This window comes from Pseudophryne corroboree, chromosome 6, assembly GCF_028390025.1.
Source record: "Pseudophryne corroboree isolate aPseCor3 chromosome 6, aPseCor3.hap2, whole genome shotgun sequence".
In the NCBI taxonomy this organism is placed as follows: domain Eukaryota; kingdom Metazoa; phylum Chordata; class Amphibia; order Anura; family Myobatrachidae; genus Pseudophryne; species Pseudophryne corroboree.
The window spans coordinates 493,452,636-493,474,481 of record NC_086449.1 but is presented as its reverse complement, the minus strand read 5'-3'; the positions used below and the strand labels follow the sequence as shown (position 1 = coordinate 493,474,481).

The following is a 21,846-nucleotide window of genomic DNA, read 5'->3' as shown; positions in this document are numbered from 1 at the left end:
GGAAGGTGAGGGAGGATTTCTTATATTCCGTAAAATAAGATTCCTGTTCCAACTGAGGTTCCTTCTCAGTAATATGCAAAACATCCCTAATGGCTTCAATCCTCAATTGCACCCCCTTAGCAAGGGAGACATCCCCCCCATGCATATCCCCATCACCGTCCCCTCTATCAGAGTCGGTATCCGTGTCAACTTGCATTATTTGGGCAAGTGCACGTTTTTTTAGGATATGCATGTGGGGTATATGAGGAAGTAGGAGCTGAATGCTGCAAACCCTCTACAGACTGTCTCAAAAACGGCGTCTCTTTCTCATTATGTGACATCCTTGATGAAATCTGGGATATCATCCCCTTAAAGAATTTACCCATGGGGGTTCAGCTTCAGAGGGATGGGAAAGCATAGTGCAGTCCTGAGTACATGGGATAGACTCTTCAGGAGAAGATACACACTCTGGAGCACATGATGATACAGAGCCCTTAGACACGGTAATGTGGATAAATACACATACAGGAAAATGTCAGACAGTTTTCCCCAGAGTACCTTCAGAGAGTCACAGGGGTATATGCAATTGCGGTCGAATTCCCGAAATTGTCGAAAAACTGGACTTTTTCGCCAAAAAAAAAAATCAAAAAAAAAAATCGACAATGCAATTCAGTACTTTCCGTCAAAAAAACGGACTTTCAAAATTCGACTTTTTGAAATTCGACATTTGTCAAATTTGACTTTTCTGCAATGGTACAAATGCGGCAATTCGACAAAAGTATATTCAATTGAAGTTTGGAAATTTGACAACAGTGCTTTAAGACAGTAAATTCGTCATTTTCAATCCGCCACACTTTGGTGGGTGAATCTAATAAAAAAAATGTAAAACATGTTTTTTTTGTGTGCTTTTTCTATTGGTAATAGCATATCTATTTATATTAGAAGGGATTAGGTACTTGGTTTGTCTTTTTGGGAGGCACAAGTATTATTTATATATTTTTAAAAATATTATTTTTTTTAATTTTATTTTTTTTAAATGGAATGGTAAAATCCCGGAAAAAAATGGCGTGGGGTCCCCCCTCCAAAGTATAACCAGCCTCGGGCTCTTCGAGCCGGTCCTGGTTCTAAAAATCCGGGGGGAAAATGGACAGGGGATCCCCCGTATTTTTAAAACCAGCACCTGCGCCTGGTGCAAAAAATACGGGGGACAAAAAGAGTAGGGGTCCCCCGTATTTTTTACACCAGCATCGGGCTCCACTAGCTGGGTAGATAATGCCACAGCCGGGGGTCACTTTTATACAGCGCTCTGCGGCCGTGGCATTAAATATTCAACTAGTCACCCCTGGCCGGGGTACCCTGGGGGAGTGGGGACCCCTTCAATCAAGGGGTCCCCCCCCAGCCACCCAAGGGCCAGGGGTGAAGCCCGAGGCTGTCCCCCCCATCCAAGGGCTGCGGATGGGGGGCTGATAGCCTTGAGAAAATGACAAGAATATTGTTTTTTTCCTGTAGTACTACAAGTCCCAGCAAGCCTCCCCCGCAAGCTGGTACTTGGAGAACCACAAGTACCAGCATGCGGGAGAAAAACGGGCCCGCTGGTACCTGTAGTACTACTGGAAAAAAAATACCCAAATAAAAACAGGAGACACACACCTTGAGAGTAAAACTTTATTGCACACCTGCCGACACACACATACTTACCTATGTTGACACGACGTTCGGTCCACTTGTCCAAGTAGAATCCGGGGTACCTGTGAATAAAATTATACTCACCTCAATCCAGTGTCCACATATAAATCCTCGTACTTGGCAAAACAAATAAACGCACACCCGGACCAGCGGACTGAAAGGGGTCCCATGTTTTCACATGGGACCCCTTTCCCCGAATGCAGAGATCCCCCCCCGTGACTGCTGTCACAGAAAGGTCTCTTAAGCCAATCAGCGAGCGCAATGTCCTGGCACTCTGCTGATTGGCTGCACGTCTGAGCTGTCAGACAGCGCTTCGCAAAGCCTCTCCATTATACTCAATGGTGGGAACTTTGCGTCAACGGTGAGGTCACCCGCGGTCAGCCGCTGACCGCGGGTAACCCCACCGCTGACGGCAAAGTTCCCACCATTGAAAGTAATGGAGAGGCTTTGCGATGCGCTGTCTGAGGTCACACGCGCATACAGCCAATCAGGTGAGTGCAACGAAGTAGAGCTTCCCGATTGGCTGAAGGGACCTCTGTGACAGGAGTCACGTGGGGTCCCGGCATTCGGGGAAAGGGGTTCCATGTGAAAACATGGGACCCCTTTCAGTCCGCTGGTCCGGGTGTGCGTTTATTTGTTTTGCCAAGTACGAGGATTTATATCTGGACACTGGATTGAGGTGAGTATAATTTTATTCACAGGTACCCCGGATCGTCGGATCAGGAGACGTGGCAGTCGGCGGGTCAACATAGGTAAGTATGTGTGTCGGCAGGTGTGCAGTAAAGTTTTACTCTCAAGGTGTGTGTCTCCTGTTTTTATTTGGGTACTTTTTTTCCAGTAGTACTACAGGTACCAGCGGGCCCGTTTTTCTCCCGCATGCTGGTACTTGTGGTTCTCCAAGTACCAGCATGCGGGGGAGGCTTGCTGGGACTTGTAGTACTACAGGAAAAAACAATATTCTTGTCATTTTCTCAAGGCTACCAGCCCCCCATCCGCAGCCCTTGGATGGGGGGGACAGCCTCGGGCTTCACCCCTGGCCCTTGGGTGGCTGGGGGGGGACCCCTTGATTGAAGGGGTCCCCACTCCCCCAGGGTACCCCGGCCAGGGGTGACTAGTTGGATATTTAATGCCACGGCCGCAGGGCGCTGTATAAAAGTGACCCCCGGCTGTGGTATTATCTACCCAGCTAGTGGAGCCCGATGTTGGTGTATAAAATACGGGGGACCCCTACTCTTTTTGTCCCCCGTATTTTTTGCACCAGCACCAGGCGCAGAGCCCGGTGCTGGTTTTAAAAATACGGGGGATCCCCTGTCCATTTTCCCCCCGGATTTTTAGAACCAGGACCAGCTCGAAGAGGCCGAGGCTGGTTATGCTTTGGAGGGGGGACCCCACGCCATTTTTTTCCGTGTTTTCCCCCGTTTTTAAAAAATCGGAACAAAATCCGTCAAATCGGCCGTTTTTCGTCAGCGGGACTGTCGAATCCGTTTTATATTGAATATGGTCAATTTCGGCACCCACTTGCCGAAATTAGACTGTCGAATTGTGTAGAATTGAAAAACGGCCGAAAAATTGCCGCAATTCGCCGCTAATTGCATATACCCCACAGAGTCTAAGGAGCCAGCCACACAGCACCCCAGTGAGCAGTTATTATGATAACAGCCCGGTGCCGACTAAATAACATTAATAGGTTAAATGGTACAGATTACAGTCTCCCTCCCTGTCTATAACACCCTGGTACCGCAGTAACGGGAGTTATCTGGAGGGTCAGCGCTCCCTGTCAGCGTGTCTCAGCGGTCTGCAGGGAGAAAATGGCGCTGGTGAGTGCTGTATCCGCTCTGAGGAGAAGCCCTGCCCCTAAAATGGCGCACAGCTTCCCGCACATTATATTTATATTGGCCTGAGGTTTTCATGCTAACAGAGAGATTAGCCCCTGTTAGCTACATTACCAGTGTCAGGGTGATCGCGCTGGCCAAGGACACCCCTCAGCCGCGTCTACAGTAAACTGTTGCTGAGCCTTCCTGGAGCGCAGCCTGACAGAGCTGCGCTCCCACCCTTATGCCGGCATTCCCGCCAGCGACTCGCTAACCGGGCTGCCGGCGCTGAACTCACCACTCTTCTTTCTTCTGGCTCTCTTAGGGGGAGGCGGCCGTGCTGCGGGAGTGAGCGATCGTCTCGTGGGCTTGCGATCAGCACCCTCAGGAGCTCAGTGTCCTGTCATCGGAGAACCATTAACTTCAAGAGTTGGTTTCTACTCCCCCCCAGCACCTAAGTCCCACGAAGCAGGAAAGCAGTTGCCAGCAGCCTGCCTGTACCTAACAATGCTTAGAAAACAACAAAACTAGAAAAACTCCTAGGAGCTCCCCTAGCTGTGACCGGCTCCTCTGGGCACATTTTCTAAACGGAGTCTGGTAGGAGGGGCATAGAGGGAGGAGCCAGCCCACATGCCAGTGGCTTCTAAAGGATCCGTCTATACCCCATGGTACTAAATGGACCCCAGCATCCTCTAGGATGTAATAGAAAAGTTAGCAATTGGGCAAAACAAAGTTGCACTGCAGGTGGGGCAGATGTAACATGTGCAGAGATATTTAGATTTGGGTGGGGTGTGTTCAAACTGAAATCTAAATAGCGGTATAAAAATAATGCATTTACCATGCACAGAAATAAATTAACTCGTCCAAATCTAAATCTCTCTGCACATGTTACTTCTGCCCCACCTGCAGTGCAACATGGGTTTGTATAATTGCTAACTTTTTCGGTTTGCTAACAACACTAAATAACCCCCTGGGTCCGAAGTGTGTTGTATTGAATAGCACTAAAGGTGAAAAGTTACTAAACTACAGGTTTACATGCAATTTGATGTCCGAATCTGTAAACAGTCTGCAAAACTGCACATTCAGGCAAATGAATGAAAAAGAGAGACCATGCTCTGAGCAGACTGGGCTGTTGGAGAAGGCGAGGGAGGGAACACAGATTTCGATTTCTTCCTGTCTATATATCTGTGTGCAGTTTGCGTTATCTTGCCTACCCCAACTATGCCTGTTAGTTTTTGAATATTCAATAGTGGGTGCAATTTCTTAACTCATAAATGAGATTCCATTTCTTATCATGAGAATGATTACTTTATTCATAAAAAGGTGTAACATCTGTTTTTTTTTCATAACAGGCATACAGTATGTGTACCTTAATATAGAGACATCATATTCATTATGGGTGAAACTAATAGCACGCCCTATTGTGACACAACAAGAATGCATATGCATACTTGAGCTTTTAGTTCTGACAGCCTGGTCATCTATACTCAAATGCATCTATGCAGCAGCTTCTACTACATCACCATATTGAATACACAAACCGGAGAACTCGTTGGAGAGAAAAATCTTTGTTTATCCGATGGACCACTGTGGTTTTTTTTGTGCTTGTTCTGGAATCCTCAGTAAGACTGAGATGTCGATAGGGTTTTTTTTTTTTTTTTTTTACATGTAGGGCTGTTATTGTTTGTATTGCTGTCATGTAGACTGTACTATATGACCCCGTTGTTTGTTGACTGATTAGACATGATTGGAGAGCGACAAGGATGGTTTTTAATATGTTGCAAACTTCACTAACAATTGGATGCAATTCCTTATTAAAGGCAAACTTTACACAGAGCTACTTTAACTCATAACTATGCAGTATGTAAGTAACAGACATAAAAACAATGATATGCAATTTCAGGATAATAGTATAATTGCTTCCCTAGCAATCTAGAACCAGTCTATGTGGCCTTTCTACAAAACCAGAATGGGCCAATTTATCCCCCCCCCCCTTCCCCTCAACTGCTCTCTTCCTAATTCACAGAGGAGCAGATGCACCATGCCTACGTCCATGTTAGTAAGAGGAGATTCTCCCTTTTGTTGGGGCCTGAATTAGTCATATTACCCATAAAATGCTCAAATCTAAATGCAAAACTGTCTAATGGAACTCGGCTGAAGGCTACGGTGGAGATATACTTTACCTAACTTACTGTATGTCACTGACCAATGCTTATTGCTTCACATTTCTAACTGTGCTTCTAGTAAATATTTATTGAAAAAGGTTATATTTAAGTCTGCCCACAAGTCTCATTTTACCTCTTTTTACTAAATTAGAAATGAAATAAAATACAAATTTGAAATATGACAAGTATGGGATGTAGACTTACAGTTGTCAATTTTTTTACTGCAACTTTTTCATCCTTTATTTGACCATGGAAAACAACTCCAAAACCTCCCTCTCCGACCTTGTTTCCTCCTTCAGAGAGGGGTCGTTCGTCAAAGTTCCTTGTAATTCTCCTCAGTTCATTAAAAGAGAAAATGCCAAACCCTGAGACATTAAACAACAATTACAGAGAATACCAATATGCACTGTGCTATAGCAAACATGTCCAAAAGCATGCTGGTAGATTAATTGGCTTCTGAAAAAAATGGACCCATACTGTATTGCAGGTTCTCTGTGAGTTTGGGAGTTTAGTATGTAAGCTCCTCTGGGGCAGGCACTGTTGTGAATGATTAAATATATTATTCTATGTGCAGTGCTGCATAATATGGCTAACTAGGGCTATACAAACAATTATAATACAGGTTGAGTATCCCATATCCAAATATTCCGAAATACGGAATATTCCGAAATACGGACTTTTTTGAGTGAGAGTGAGATAGTGAAATCTTTGTTTTTTGATGACTCAATGTACACAAACTTTGTTTAATACACAAAGTTATTAAAAAATATTGTATTAAATTACCTTTAGGCTGTGTATATAAGGTGTATGTGAAACATAAATGATTTGTGTGAATGTATACACACTTTGTTTAATGTACAAAGTTATAAAAAATATTGGCTAAAATGACCTTCAGGCTGTGTGTATAAGGTGTATATGAAACATAAATGCATTCTGTGCTTAGATTTAGGTCCCATCACCATGATATCCCATTATGGTATGCAATTATTCCAAAATATGGAAAAATCCAATATCCAAAATACCTCTGGTCCCAAGCATTTTGGATAAGGGATACTCAACCTGTAATAAAGAAACCGACATTATAAACCACATATAAACAATTATAATAATAAAGAGACCGACATTATAAACCATAACCATAATGTAAATTTATGCCACAGCCTCCAACCACCGTTTCCAAGTGACAGCGACTTGTTTGCGCTTTGCATTCTCTCAGTTGTCAATACTTTCCTGCATGGACACATTCATTCCCGTGACCCTTTATGTTTCATTCAACTAGAAAGATTTTCCGTGTGATAATGAAAATTAGTTATCTTCCTGATGACTATTAACATTTTGCACAAAGATGGAGCATATTTGCCCAATCTGCTTGGCAAACGTGCTTTAATTGGTTTAAATTAGTTGGGGCATGAAAGCAAATTTAATACATCACCCAGATCTTCCATGTGAGTCTGTGTGGGCTATTCAAAAACATGCATTTTCTTCATATTAAGCCACCCATACTAAGCCACCCAATATTGATGTTGTAGAGTATTCTGGATCAGTGTATTGTTTGAAAGATATACATCCACAGTTTGTGGAGCAAGTTTTTGTTCAATATGTGACTAGAATTCCAAAAATTAATTTTCCCATTGATCATATCAAGACTGCCAGTGCCTGCTGCTAAAAAGCTTCCTACGGTGTACCATGAAGAGACAACAGACCTAAGGGGGAATGTGTTAAAACCTTCTAAAGAGTGAAGTAGACATATAAAGAAGTTACCCATAAAGACCAATCTGCTTCCAATTAGCATTTTTCAAGTCCATTCTATAAAATGATCGGTACAGTATAATCTGATTTGTTGCTATAGGCAACATTCTCCACTTGCCTACTCTTTAGAATTTTACTTATTTAGAATTTTACTTATTTAGAATTTTACTTATCTAACTTAATTCAAGGTGGAGGAGGTGTTAGTTTAAAATCCAAAACTCTAAGGTTCGCTCTGTATCAGTTACAATATTTCTAATGTAGGTTCATATAGACTGCCTCTTTAGGTCCAGGTTTCAACAAATATAAAAAAAAATTGTTTAAAAAAGTAACTTAGTAAAGGTTTATGTCTCCATTCATCATATATCCCTGACTTGTTTTGTATACTCTTCAGACTTACGCGTCTATTTACTAAGCCTTGGAGAGATAAAGTTGAGGGAGATAAGCCAATCAGCTCCTAATTGTCATATTACAAGCTGTGTTTGAAAATGACAGAAGTTGGTTGGTTGGTACTTTATCTCCGTACAAGGCTTGTAAATAGACCCCTTCATTTTGAATATTTTCTTATTTGAAAATTCTACGCTATGTGGTAAGACCTCACAGAGAAAGGTGTATTTATATTTTATATATATATTTACAAATGAATATACAAATGCTGAACTATTTTTTTCTACATCTAAAAGTCAATTAGCAAATTGTGTAGATCTATTGTGTCTGTGCACATTTTAGCGTGAAATTATAAGGGTGAAGAGTATTATATGTATGCGGTCACTTGTTTTTTTTTGTTTTTTAATTTACCGTAGTAATGTGCAGAACATTTTTAGAATATTTATTTAGATTTTACATGCTACCCAATACTTTGGGGATCGCTGTAAACAAATACACTTCAAGCTATTATAAGTCTAAAATCTTATTAATTGAGGCCACCTAAAAATAAGTTTTTTTTCTAAAGTGTATTTATTTATATTAAGCAAAATGAACTTATATTATTGAAAATATATTTTTATTAGTCAATATTATTGAAAATGTTGAACTTATTTATTGGTCAAAGAGAATCCTAACTCTAAATGGTTTATATAATTGTGTTAAACTATGCCATGTTTTTAGTTTTAGAGATTTTAGGTAGTCTGAGTTGTGGTGACTCAAGAGCTTGCATCACTCTAATAATAGAGTATAGAGTAATAGTCACTGGAGTTGGAGCCCTTGGAAATGTTGAGAATCTCCGGTTTTTATTTACGAAGCATTGGATTATAAAACCCAACACTTCTGCCAGATATTTAAAAGGGCAATGTTTTTACTGGCAATACATGGCATTGCCCTTTTAAATATTGGGCATAAACACGATCAGAAGCTACATAAATAAACGTGTTTGGGCTTAATATGCTATAGAAAATCTAAAAGAATAAACCACCCAAAAAACCAACACAAAGTTTGTAGCAATAGGATTGCAAATGTACCTGTTTCTTCATCATTCTCTGTTGGATCTGTGCTTTGAGTAACAGGGTTACCATGCTCCGTCTGACATTCTCCTACTGGAATTGTTGTACACACAGATCTTGTCTTTTGTTCTGCTCACAAACAGGAAAAAACATAAAATGTATAAATATATTGTTATTTGACAAAATTGTTAGCTCAACTACAGTAGGTGATTTTTTTGAAGTGAAAGGTTAGATAAGAAAGGGGACAGATATGAATCAGGTATATGGGGTAGACAACAGAGCGGATGGCGCACAGAGATATCGAGAACATCCTTATACTTCTGAGAGTTAACATGACCATCCAACTAGTGGACCTTATGCCAAACCAGCTGCAACAGCCCCACAGCATAACACTACCACCTCCATGCTTTACTGTAAGTACTGTATACTCTGGCATCAGTCGTTATCCTGGCAATCGTCAAACCCAAATACTTCCATCTGATCTGAGAAGTATAAAACCGTGATTTGTCACTCCACTGTTGCCATTTTTCCACTGTCCAGTTTTTGGGCTCTTTACACCATCGTGCGACTGCATTCTTTTTTGTGATTAAAGGTTTATGAGCAGCTGCTCGCCCATAATATCCAAGTGCATGGGCCTTCCTAAGAATTGTTCTTTCCGGAACATTAGTGGCCATTTGAAACTCGTATGCAATGGTATGCATGGGGCGATCCCTGTTCTTTCGCAGCTCCCTGGTTAGCACTCTCCGGTCCCTGGGTTGCAGTTTCGGAGGTCTTCCAGGGTGGAGTGCATTCCTGCAATTACTTTTCTTCTTCCACGTATTAATGACAAAGACACAGTGAATTTAGGAAACTTGCTAACATCCACAATGCTTCTCACACTCATACCGCCTAACGAGTAGCCTGCGATGATCCTCTTTTCAAACTCAGTTAGCCACTTCCAGAAAGCCATTTCATTAGCAAATGATCTAACCAGTACCCCTCTACTCCTTTTATACCTTCACAAACACATGTCTGCTGCAGGAGCACACCATTTCGCTTGCACTGAGGTGTCCAATGACTTTTGTCTACATAGTGTATAAGGACCTCAATAAGATCTGGCCATTCTCAGACCTACAAATTAACTACCCACATTGCCAGTTTCCTCTATTTTTACAACTTTCACTGTAATAAACATAATTACCATGAGGGAAAAGTGAAGCTGCAGCTAAGAAACCATTCCTCATAAGCAGGTCAGTAAGATCGTGGACAGTGCAGTTTGTCGTTCCCCAGTCATATAGCAATTCATGTGTTGGACTTTTTCCCTTTTGAATAATTCCTTCAAAGCGCCTTTAAAATAAATTATTCAAATAAACAACAAAAATTACCTGTATCAGAATAGGAAGGAATTATTTTCAGTAAAAGTGGATAAGATGAAGAATGTTTTACCAAATGCATTAATGAATGGATTGGTTGCCTTTCTTACAAGAAGAAAAAAAAAAAAAAAAAGGAATTTAATACCTACCGGTAATTCCTTTTCTCGTAGTCCTTAGGGGATATTGGGATGGTATTAGTACCATGGGGTATAGATTGGGTCCATTGGAGCCTGGCACTTTAAGAAATCTTCAGTGTGTGCTGGCTCCTCCCCTGTATGCCCCTCCCGCAGATTCAGTCTAGGAAAACTGTGCCCGAGGAGACGGACATACTTTGAAAGAAGGAAAATAGACAACAATAGCAGTGAGGTAATGAACCAACACACAACAGTATCAAAGGATAGCAACACTCCGGATGGGAGTGCGCCGAGACCTCTGCAAAACCGCCTGACCAAACTGAAGGTCCTCACCGGCCAAGGTATCGAACTTATAGAACTTCACAAATGTGTTCGAACCAGACCAAGTAGCAGTTCGGCACACCTGTAAGGCCGAGACGCCACGGGCAGCCACCCAGGAAGAACCCACCGACCTAGTGGAGTGAGCCTGAATAGAAACTGGCAGTGGCAACGCTGCCGAAGAATAAGCCTGTTGGATAGTCATCCTGAGCCAACGCGCAATGGACTGCTTGGAGGCAGGACATCCAATGTTAGCGTCGTAAAGGACAAAGAGGGAGTCAGACTTTCGGTGACGAGCTGTCCTTTTGACATAAATCTTCAATGCCCGAACCAAGTCTGGGGACTTTGGAGCAACCAACATGTCCGACATCACCGGAACCACTATCGGTTGATTAATATGAAAAGCCGAAACCAATTTCGGCAAAAACTGTGGGAGAGTCCTGATTTCCGCCCTATCCTCGTGAAATATCAAATAAGGGCTCTTACAGGATAAGGCCCCCAATTCCAACATATGTCTTACAGAGGCCAATGCCTGCAACATGACAGTCTTCCAAGTAAGATATTTCAAGTCCACCCTGTGTAAAGGTTCAAGCCAGTCCGATTGGAGAAAGGTCAGAACCACAGAGAGATCCCACGGAGCCGTGGGAGGGACAAAAGGGCGGTTGAATGCGAAGGACACCCTTTAAGAACGTCTGTACCTCCGGAATTACAGCCAGCTGCCTCTGGAAGAATATGGATAGAGCCGAAATCTGAACCTTGATGGAGCCTAAATGTAGGCCCATATCCACGCCTGCTTGCAGGAAGAGCAGAAAACGGCCAAGTTGAAATTCAACAGTAGAATATTTTCTACTCTTACACCAAGAAACATATTTCTTCCAGATACGGTGGTAATGCTTCGATGTGACCACCTTTCGGGCTCGGACCATAGTCGAGATTATCCTGGAGGGAAGACCTTTTCTTGCTAGAATCTCAACTTCCAAGCCGTCAAAAATAGCCACAATAAGTCTGGATAGACGAATGGCCCTTGCTGAAGAAGATCCTTGAGAAAGTGGTAGAGACCAGGACTCTTCAAGAGACATGGTCAGGAGGTCCGCATACCAGGCCCGGTGAGGCCAATCCGGGGCAATTAGAATTGATTGAACGTTTTCCCTTTTGAGTCTTTCTAGAACTCTGGGAATGAGAGGAATTGGAGGGAACAGATAGGTGAACAGGGAGATCCACGGTGCCATCAGAGCGTCCACCGCTGCAGCCTGTGGATCCCTCATTCTGGTTAAGTAGCTACGCAGCTTCTTGTTAAGATGAGAAGCCATCATATCTATTAGCGGGCAGCCCCACCATTGTACTAGCTGTTGAAACACTTGAGGGTGAAGTCCCCATTCCCCTGGATGGAAGTCGTGCCTGCTGAGGAAGTCTGCTTCCCAGTTGTCCACTCCCGAAATGAATATGGCCCTTGCGTTGGCTTCCGCCCAGAGTATCCTTGAGACCTCTCACATCGCGGCCCTGCTTTTTGTTCCTCCCTGTCGGTTTATGTACGCCACCGCCGTGGCATTGTCTGACTGTACCTGTATGGCTTGCTGTTGGAGGAGAGAGGAGGCCTGTAGAAGGGCATTGTAAATCGCCCTGAGTTCCAGAACATATCAGAAGAGAAGACTCCTGACTCGACCACTAGCCTTGGAACACAGCCCCCCAACGGTGGAGGCTCGCATCTGTTGTCAACTGGGTTCCATAACAAGGAGATCCTTGCTTTCGGCGACAGGGATAGTCTCTGGTGCATGTGCAAGTGAGACCAAGCTCCCTCCGTTTGGTGGCAATTGAACATATTGAGGTTACAAAAAGAGGTGGGGATCGCTATAAAACCCTATGTAAACAAGAACTATACTGGATGTTCAGGTTGAACACTATATACCCAGTAGGGTTAAATGAAGCAGTTAATTCAGTGTTGTGATCTCCCCCTCTCTTTGCACCTACACCGATATATATGTTCCTATATGTCATTTCCTTCTGTTCGCTACGAATAGGAATTTTTTTTAGACTACACTATACATATGTTTGTTCATAATTCTCAGACCCTAAGGATTTATTCATATTATTTATATGGTTTATGTGGGCTGTACATTGAAACAATATGGTACATATACCTCTAAATAAAGGTATTAATAAAACAATAAGAAAAGTTATTAAACAAGATATATAGTGATGAATACAAATCAATGTATACATGTATATATAACATCCATTTTTTATATGTATTATATATTAGGATTGTTGCCCCAAAACTTGGTAATAGAACTATAAAAAGACTAAGAGAGATGTATTTGTTACTCTGGGATTAGATCACCCATCGTTGGCACTGTGGTTTGCAGTTTTACGTGTAGTCCGCCCCGGGTGGCCACTCCAGGGATAATCACTTATTACAGCCAACGCTAGTAATGTCGAGGCAACGCATGAGGTTACCGTTGCCACGGCAACAATGTGTGCCTGACGTCGTGCTGCTGCTCTGTGTCCGGGAGCGGCAGGATGACGCAGTGTTATTGTTTCTCTGATGCCCCGTCAATTCCTGTGCACGCCTTAAGTGATGCGGCGGGATCCTATTCCGCCCCATACATCGGTCCAGATGGACCAAATCCACAATAATGAGGAGGCGGAGATCCCAATTTAAGGGATGTTATGAATATGTGGACTCAACCTCTACCTGTACCCACTTTGTTATTATAGTTAGAACAAACCAGGTACCATTCCATGTTTTCTGTCTAATACATTTTGACTTGTGAAACAGCGGTCAGGTAACCGCATTATATAAATATTCTCTGGATGTATATTAGGATTATCAATACATTTACCACATACATGATTGTATATTTGAACAAGGTTTACTATAAATAAAAGTGTGTCATTATTTGGTCACATAATGAGATGAAATGGTCAGAATCAATTACACTTGCAAATGAGCAGCCATATTGTTATGGTATATAAACCCCTATCAGCAGCACTGTTAGCACCTTGAAAAAGTTGCGTGAACGCAGCGAAACGTGTTGGTGAAAGCTGCTGTTTTGTGCTCACTCCCATGGACATAATATAACAGAAGACTGAGACCTGGACCAAGTCCTCGATATTACATCACTTGGACCTCTGCTGGAGGGATCTCCCCACACCGTGGAAACTTTTCTGCAATATTGATCAAGGGACTGCCATCTTGCGGGACGCTGAACCGCTTAAAAGCCTTGAAATACACTTGTGGTAACTATCACTCACGGTTGTAAATTGCCTTGGTCCACACGGGACTAAATTTATGGAACAGATCCTTTGAATTCTTCATGATCCATACTGTATGTAATCTTAAATTGGGAGCAGCACTTCATGCATTTCTTTTTAACAGAGTTTTAATATGTAATATTTTGTGTTTTTTCATTTTAATCAATTGTGAATTTTGCTCTGAATATACAATTAAATATGTGTATTGTGATGATCTACTCATCTCATTTGTGACCTATTAGGGCTGCATGCTCTATTATTCACATATTTTATTCGGGGTCTGACCAACCTCATTTTGTTAAGCTGAGGTGTTGAACCTCCCTATCCAGCACCAGGAGTAAATTACCCTAGGGTCATTTTCTTTCTTCTGCAAGTGAGACCCCGACCACTTGTCCAGCAGATCCAGCTGGAACGGATGGGCATGGAACCTGCCGTACTGGAGTGTGTCGTAGGAGGCCACCATCTTGCCTAGTAGTCGGATGCAAAGGTGCACCGAGATCTTGCTGGGCCTGAGCACAGAGTGGACCATAGTCTGAATTGTCAAGGCTTTCGCCATAGGAAGGAATACTTTCTGAGATAACAGTGTCCAGAATCATCCCCAGGAACTGAAGCCTCTGCGACCGTTCCAGGTGTGATTTTTGGAAATTTAGGATCCACCCATGGTTCGGAAGAAGACGTGTAGTCAGGTTGATACTTTGTAACAGATGCACCCTAGACACCACCTTTATGAGAAGATCGTCCAAGTAAGGAACTATAGGGGTCATTCTGAGTTGATCGCAGCAGGAACTTTGTTAGCAGTTGGGCAAAACCATGTGCACTGCAGGGGAGGCAGATATAACATGTGCAGAGAGAGTTAGATTTGGATGGGGTATTTTGTTTCTGTGCAGAGTAAATACTGGCTGCTTTATTTTTACACTGCAATTTAGATTGCAGAATGAACACACCCCAGCCAAATCTAACTCTCTCTGCACGTTATATCTGCCTCCCCTGCAGTGCACATGGTTTTGCCCAACTGCTAACAAAGTTCCTGCTGCGATCAACTCAGAATTACCCCCTATGTTCACTCCCATCATGCGGAGTTGCAGCATCATTTCCGCCATAACTTTTGTGAATATTCTTGGTGCCGTGGAGAGGTCAAAGGGCAAAGCCTGGAACTGGAAGTGGCGGTCCTGTATTGCGAATCAGAAATAAGCCTGATGAGGGGGCCATATCGGGATGTGCAAATATGCATCCTTGATATCCAGGGATACCAGGAATTCCCCTTCTTCCAGGCCAGAAACCACCGCTTTTTGGAGATTCCATCTTGAACTTGAACACACGTAGATACAGGTTTGGAGATTTGAGGTTCAAGATTGGCCGTACCAAACCGTCCGGTTTCGTTACCACAAATAGGCTTGAATAAAATCCCTTGCTTCTGAATAGAGGGGGGACTGGAACAATCACCTGTGTGTGGAGAAGTTTTTGAATGGCTTCCTGCAAGGTAACACTTGCTACAGATGAAGCTGGTAAGCCTGACCTGAAGAATCTGTGAGGAGGGAGTGCTTGAAATTCCAACCGGTAGCCCTGGGATATGAGATCCCTCACCCAAGGGTCCCACCAGGACTCCGCCCATACCTGGGCGAAATACTGCAGTCGAGCACCCACCTGAAAGTCCACCTGCAGCTGGGGCTAACCGTCACGTGGAGGGATTTGTGGAGGAAGAACCTAAAGTCTGGTCCAGTGATCCAGCAGCCACTGGTCTGTGAGATTTACCTCTATTTCCTCTGGCTGCATTGAAGCACACCTGGTCCTACCTGCCATTGCTTGAGAAATCCACTTGTTCAATTCCTCCCCAAATAGGGCTTCCCTCGTGAAGGGAAGGTTCTCCATGCCTTTTTTGGTATCAGCATCCGCTGTCCACTGTCGCAGCCACAGAGCTCTGCGAGCAGAAACCGCCATAGCAGAGGAACAGGCAATAATGAGGCCTATCTCCTTGATTGCCTCACTCATGAAGTTAGCAGCATCCTGGATATGTTGCAGTAGAGTCATGATCTCATCCTGAGGCAGTGTCAGACCCTCAATTACATTACCAGACCATTTAACCATGGTCCGTGTGAGCCAACCGCAAGCAATTGTGGGCCCCTGTGTGACTTCTACTGCAGTGTAAATGGATTTGATTGTAGTCTCAATTTTACGGTCAGCAGGGTCTTTTAGAGAGATAGCACCAGGTACAGGCAGCACAATCTTACATGACAGCCTGGACACTGAGGTATCCACAATCGGATGGTTCTCCCATACCTTCCTATCCTCAGGGGGAAAAGGGAAGGAATTCAGCAACCGCTTAGGGGTTTGAAAGTTTTTGTCAGGATTAACCCACGCCTCTATAAAAAGTGACTTTAATTCCTTGGAGGGGTACGGTCGTTAGGTCGACACAACCTAGTTCGACACTCATTAGGTCAACAATGCCATTAGGTCGACATGCAATAGATCGACATGTACTAGGTCAAAAGGTCGACATGCATTTTTCACTTTTTAATTTTTTTAATTTTTCCCATACTTAACGATCCACGTGAACTAAAATTGGAACTGTAATCTTGCCCGAAGCATGGCGAGCGAACGCGGTGCACTAATTTGGGTTCCCCGTCACTTTATGGAGAAACTGACACCAAAAACAGTCAAAAGCCTCATGTTGACCTTTTGACCTGTCGGCTTAGTACATGTCGGCCGAACGCCCACGTCGACCTAATGCACGTCGACCTTCAGTGGTCGACCTAATGAGTGTCGACCTAAGTTGGAGACAGGAAAAGTGGCAGTAGATTTTGGTTTTACATTAAAGAAAACAACTCTTCATCAGGTTCTGTCTCTTTATCCGGTATATTGAGGACTTCCCTAATAGAATATACACTGCTCAAAAAAATAAAGGGAACACTAAAATAACACATCCTAGATCTGAATGAATGAAATATTCTTATTAAATACTTTGTTCTTTACATAGTTGAATGTGCTGACAACAAAATCACACAAAAATTATCAATGGAAATCAAATTTATTAACCCATGGAGGTCTGGATTTGAAGGCACACTCAAAAACAGGATTTTAATACCTACCGGTAAATCCTTTTCTCCTAGTCCGTAGAGGATGCTGGAGTCCACTTATTGACCATGGGGTATAGACAGTTCCGCAGAAGCCATGGGCACTCTTAAGACTTTTCAATGGGTGTGAACTGGCTCCTCCCTCTATGCCCCTCCTCCAGACTTCAGTTATAGGAACTGTGCCCAGGGAGACGGACATTTCGAGGAAAGGATTTACTTTAATACTAGTGGTGAGATACATACCAGCTCACACCTCAACCATGCCGCACAACATGGCATTCACATAACACACGCCAACAGGCATGAATCAATTACAGCAACATGCTGAAACTAATATAACTTAAAATGTGTAACTTAATGAACAAAACTGCAGGTAAAGTACGCACTGGGACGGGCGCCCTGCATCCTCTACGGACTAGGAGAAAAGGATTTACCGTTAGGTATTAAAATCCTGTTTTCTAATACGTCCTAGAGGATGCTGGGGTCCACTTATTGACCATGGGGTTTATACCAAAGCTCCAGTACGGGCGGGAGAGTGCGGATGACCCTGCAGCACCGATTGACCAAACTTGAGGTCTTCATCGGCCAAGGTATCAAACTTGTATAATTTTGCAAACGTGTTTAACCCCGACCAAGTAGCTGCTCGGCAAAGTTGTAATGCAGAGACCCCCCGGGCAGCCGCCCAGGATGAGCCCAACTTCCTAGTGGAATGGGCCTTCACCGACTTCGGCAACGGCAATCCAGCCGTAGTATGAGCTTGCTGAATCGTACTTCTGATCCAACGTGCAATAGTCTGCTTGGAAGCAGGACACCCAGTCTTGTTGGGAGCATACAGGACAAACAAAGACTCTATTTTCCGAATTAGAGCTGTTCTAACGACCTAAATCTTCAAAGCTCTAACCACATCTAGAGACTTTGACTCAGTGAACCACAATAGGTTGGTTTATGTGGAAAGAAGAAACCACCTTTGGAAGAAAATGTTGGCGAGTTCGCAACTCTGCCCTATCTTCATGGAAGATCAGGTAAGGGCTCTTGTGAGACAAGGCCCCCAATTCAGACACCCACCGTGCGGATGCCAATGCCAAAAGCATCACCACTTTCCAAGTGAGAAACTTCAACTCTATCTCTCGTAGAGGCTCAAACCAATCCGATTGAAGGAACTGCAACACCACATTAAGTTCCCATGGTGCCACTGGAGGCTGGATGTGCAGAACGCCTTTCACGAAGGTCTGAACCTCTGGAAGAGAGACCAATTGTTTTTGGAAGAACACTGACAAGGCCAAAATCTGGACCTTGATTGACCCCAATCGGAGGCCCGCCTCCACACCAGCCTGCAGAAAACGTCCCAAGTGAAACTCCTCCGTAGGAGCCTTCTTTCTCCAAATACGGTGGTAATGTTTCGACGTTACTCCTTTCCTGGCCTGAATAAGTGTGGGAAGGCCTTCTTTCGGAATACCCTTACGGGCTAGGATCCGGCGCTCAACAGCCATGCCGTCAAATGTAGCCGCGGTAAGTCCTGATACACGCACGGCCCCTGCTGCAGCAGGTCCTCGCAAAGAAAAGAGGCCAAGGATCTTCTATGAGCAACTCCTGAAGATCTGGGTACCAAGCCCTCCTTGGCCAGTCTGGGGCAATGAAGATTGCTCGAACCATTGTTCTTCTTAGGATCCTGAGAACTTTTGGGATCAGCGGAAGTGGAGGGAAGACATACACTGACTGGAATACCCACTGGGTCACTAGGGCATCCACTGCTATTGCCTGAGGGTCTCTCGACCTGGAACAATATTTCTGAAGCTTCCTGTTGAGACGAGATGCCATCATGTCTACTTGAGGAACTCCCCAAAGACTTGTCACCTCTGCGAAGACTTCTTGGTGGAGGCCCCACTCTCCGGGATGGAGATCATGTCTGCTGAGGAAGTCTGCTTCCCAGTTGTCCACTCCCATGATTGCTGATATAGCTTTTGCATGCCTTTCTGCCCAGAGGAGGATCTTTGTCACCTCTGCCATTGCTGCTCTGCTTTTCGTTCCGCCCTGCCTATGTACGCGACTGCTGTTACATTGTCCGACTGGATCTGCACGGGATGATCTTGAAGAAGACGTACCGCTTGTCAGAGGCCGTTGTAAGTGGCTCTCAATTCCAGCACGTTTATATGAAGGCAGGCTTCCTGACTTGACCATTTTCCTTGGAAGCTTTCCCCCTGAGTGATAGCTCCCCAGCCTCGGAGACTTGCATCCGTAGTTACCAGGACCCAGTCCTGAATTACGAATCTGCGTCCCTCTAGTAGGTGTGGACTGTGTAGCCACCACAGGAGTGAAATCCTGGCTTTTGACGACAGGACTATTTTTCGGTGCATGTGAAGGTGGGATCCCGACCACTTGTCCAACAGGTCCCACTGGAATACTCTGGCAATAACCTGCCAAACTGTATGGCCTCGTAGGCCGCCACCATTTTCCCTAACAACCGAATGCACTGATGGATCGACACACTAGATGGTTTCAATAACTGTTTTACCATTTTCTGGATTTCCAGAGCCTTTTTCAGCAGAAGAAATACTCTCTGAACTTCCGTGTCCAGAATCATCCCGAGAAAAGACAACCTTGTTGTCGGTTCCAGTTGTGACTTTGGATAATTTATGATCCAACCGTGTTGTTGGAGTATCGACAGGGAGAGCGTGAAGTTTTGTAACAACTGCTCCCTGGATCTCGCCTTTATCAGGATATCGTCCAGATAAGGAATTATATTGACTCCTTTTTGACGAAGGAGGACCATCATCTCCGCCATCACCTTGGTGAATACCCTCGGCGCCGTGGAGAGACCGAAAGGTAACGTCTGGAACTGGTAATGGCAATTCTGAACCGCAAAGCTCAGATAGGCCTGGTGAGGAGGATAAATGGGAACATGCAGGTAAGCATCCTTGATGTCTACCGACACCATGTAATCCCCCTCCTCCAGACTGGAAATCACTGCCCGGAGTGAATCCATCTTGAACTTGAACCGTTTCAAGTAGAGATCCAAATTTTTTAGGTTCAGGATCGGTCTGACCGAGCCGTCCGGCTTCGGAACTACAAAGAGGCTTGAATAAAACCCCTCCCCTTGTTGCGGCAAAGGCACCAGGACTACGACCTGGTCCTGACATAATTTTTGGATTGCCGCTGTTACTGCTTCTCTTTCTGGAAGAGAAGCTGGCAAGGTTGATTTGAAAAATCGGCATGGGGGAACGTCTTGAAACTCCAGCTTGTATCCCTGGGATACTATTTGCAATACCCAAGGATCCAGGCCAGCCAGAATCCAACCTGAACAGTTTGAGACGTGCCCCCACCCGAGCGGCCTACCGCAAGGGCGTTCCAGCGTCATGCTGAAGATTTGACAGAAGTAGAGGTAGACTTCTGCTCCTGGGAACCTGGAGCCGCCGTGGGCTTCTTTCCCCTTCCTCTCCCCCTTCCAGCAAAGAAGAGGGAACCTCTCGCTCTTTTGTATTTATTGGGCCGAAAGGACTGCATGTGTGCGTGATGGGTCTTTTTTGCCGATGCAGGTGCAGAGGGCAAAAACGTTGACTTACCAGTGGTAGCCGCCGAGACTAACGCATCCAGACCATCGCCAAATAAGGTCTCACCTTTATATGGGAGAGCCTCCATGTTTCTTTTGGAAACCGCATCCGCGTTCCACTGGCGAATCCACAATGCCCGTCTAGCTGATACCGCCATGGTAGCGGCTTGTGAACTCAAGAGTCCAATATCTTTCATCGCTTCTAGCATGTAGGCGGCAGCATCTTTGATATACCCTAACTTAAGGAGTATCTCATCTTTATCAACCGTGTCAATTTCTGATGACACGCTGTCTGACCATTTTTCAATAGCGCGACTGACCCACGCGCAGGCAATAGTGGGTCTGAGCAGTGTACCATTGGCAACATAAATGGATTTCAATGTAGTTTCCATCTTACGGTCAGCCGGCTCTTTTAGTGAAGCCATGCCAGGTGCAGGGAGAATAACCTTCTTTGTCAACCTGGATAGTGCACTGTCTAACACAGGGGGCGATTCCCATTTTTTCCTGTCCTCTGCTGGGAAAGGGTAAGCTACCTGAATCAGCTTAGGAATATTACATTTTTTCTCAGGATTCACCCACATCCCTGCAAAGAGAGCATTTAGCTCGTGGGAAGGAGGGAACGTGACTTTGGATTTCTTTTCTTTACATAAATAAGCCTTCTCCTGAAGTACAGGCGAGGCTTCTGTAACTTCCAACACGTCCCTTATAGCCACAATCATATATTGTATATATTTTGCCAATTTATGATCTATTTATCTAGTGTCACTATCGTCGACACAAGAATCAGAGTCTGTGTCGGTATCAGTATTCACAAATGGTCTCTTATGTGACCCAGAGGGGCCGCCTGCAGAAGGAAGAGCTGAGTACTGAAAAATCACACCTTCCACAGATTTTCTCCAGCATTCAGCCTGAGATTCAGACTTATCTAACCTCCTGTTAAGATGCATACTGTCACATATTTCTTTCACCCATGCAGGCTCTTAGTGTGCCGGCAGCGCCACCACATTACAACTCTGTGTCCCTAAAATGCCTTCCTCCGGGGAGGAACTCCCTGCCTCAGACATGCCTTACACGTGTACAGCACACACTCACAGACACACTGGGACTTATAAGGGGACAGACCCACAGCAAAATCTGTCAGAGGGACACAGTATAGGAGCAGCCAGTCCACAACCCCAGCGCCAGTATGTAATGTCTGTGAACACAGAATGCCCACAGACAATAGCGCTTTTACACAGTAATTCGCACTAGTAATGCACCACAAAACGCTTTGTGCCCCCCTTATTTGCACCCTGTACTTGTTGCCAGAAGTGGAGGAAAGGACCAGCGTTGTCTCTGCAGCTGAG

General features: G+C 44.3%; 1 protein-coding gene across 1 annotated transcript in view; it reads right to left on the bottom strand.

Annotated features, from left to right (window-relative positions):
- Positions 1-21,846, bottom strand: part of IRAK4 (interleukin 1 receptor associated kinase 4) — a 110,855-nt gene that overhangs the window by 51,628 nt on the left and 37,381 nt on the right. The window contains exons 3-5 of the mRNA XM_063927343.1: positions 10,007-10,152; positions 8,845-8,955; positions 5,846-6,006 (exon numbers count right to left, since the gene is read on the bottom strand). Coding sequence (XP_063783413.1) covers positions 5,846-6,006; positions 8,845-8,955; positions 10,007-10,152 — 418 coding nt within the window. The remainder of the gene's footprint in view (positions 1-5,845; positions 6,007-8,844; positions 8,956-10,006; positions 10,153-21,846) is intronic.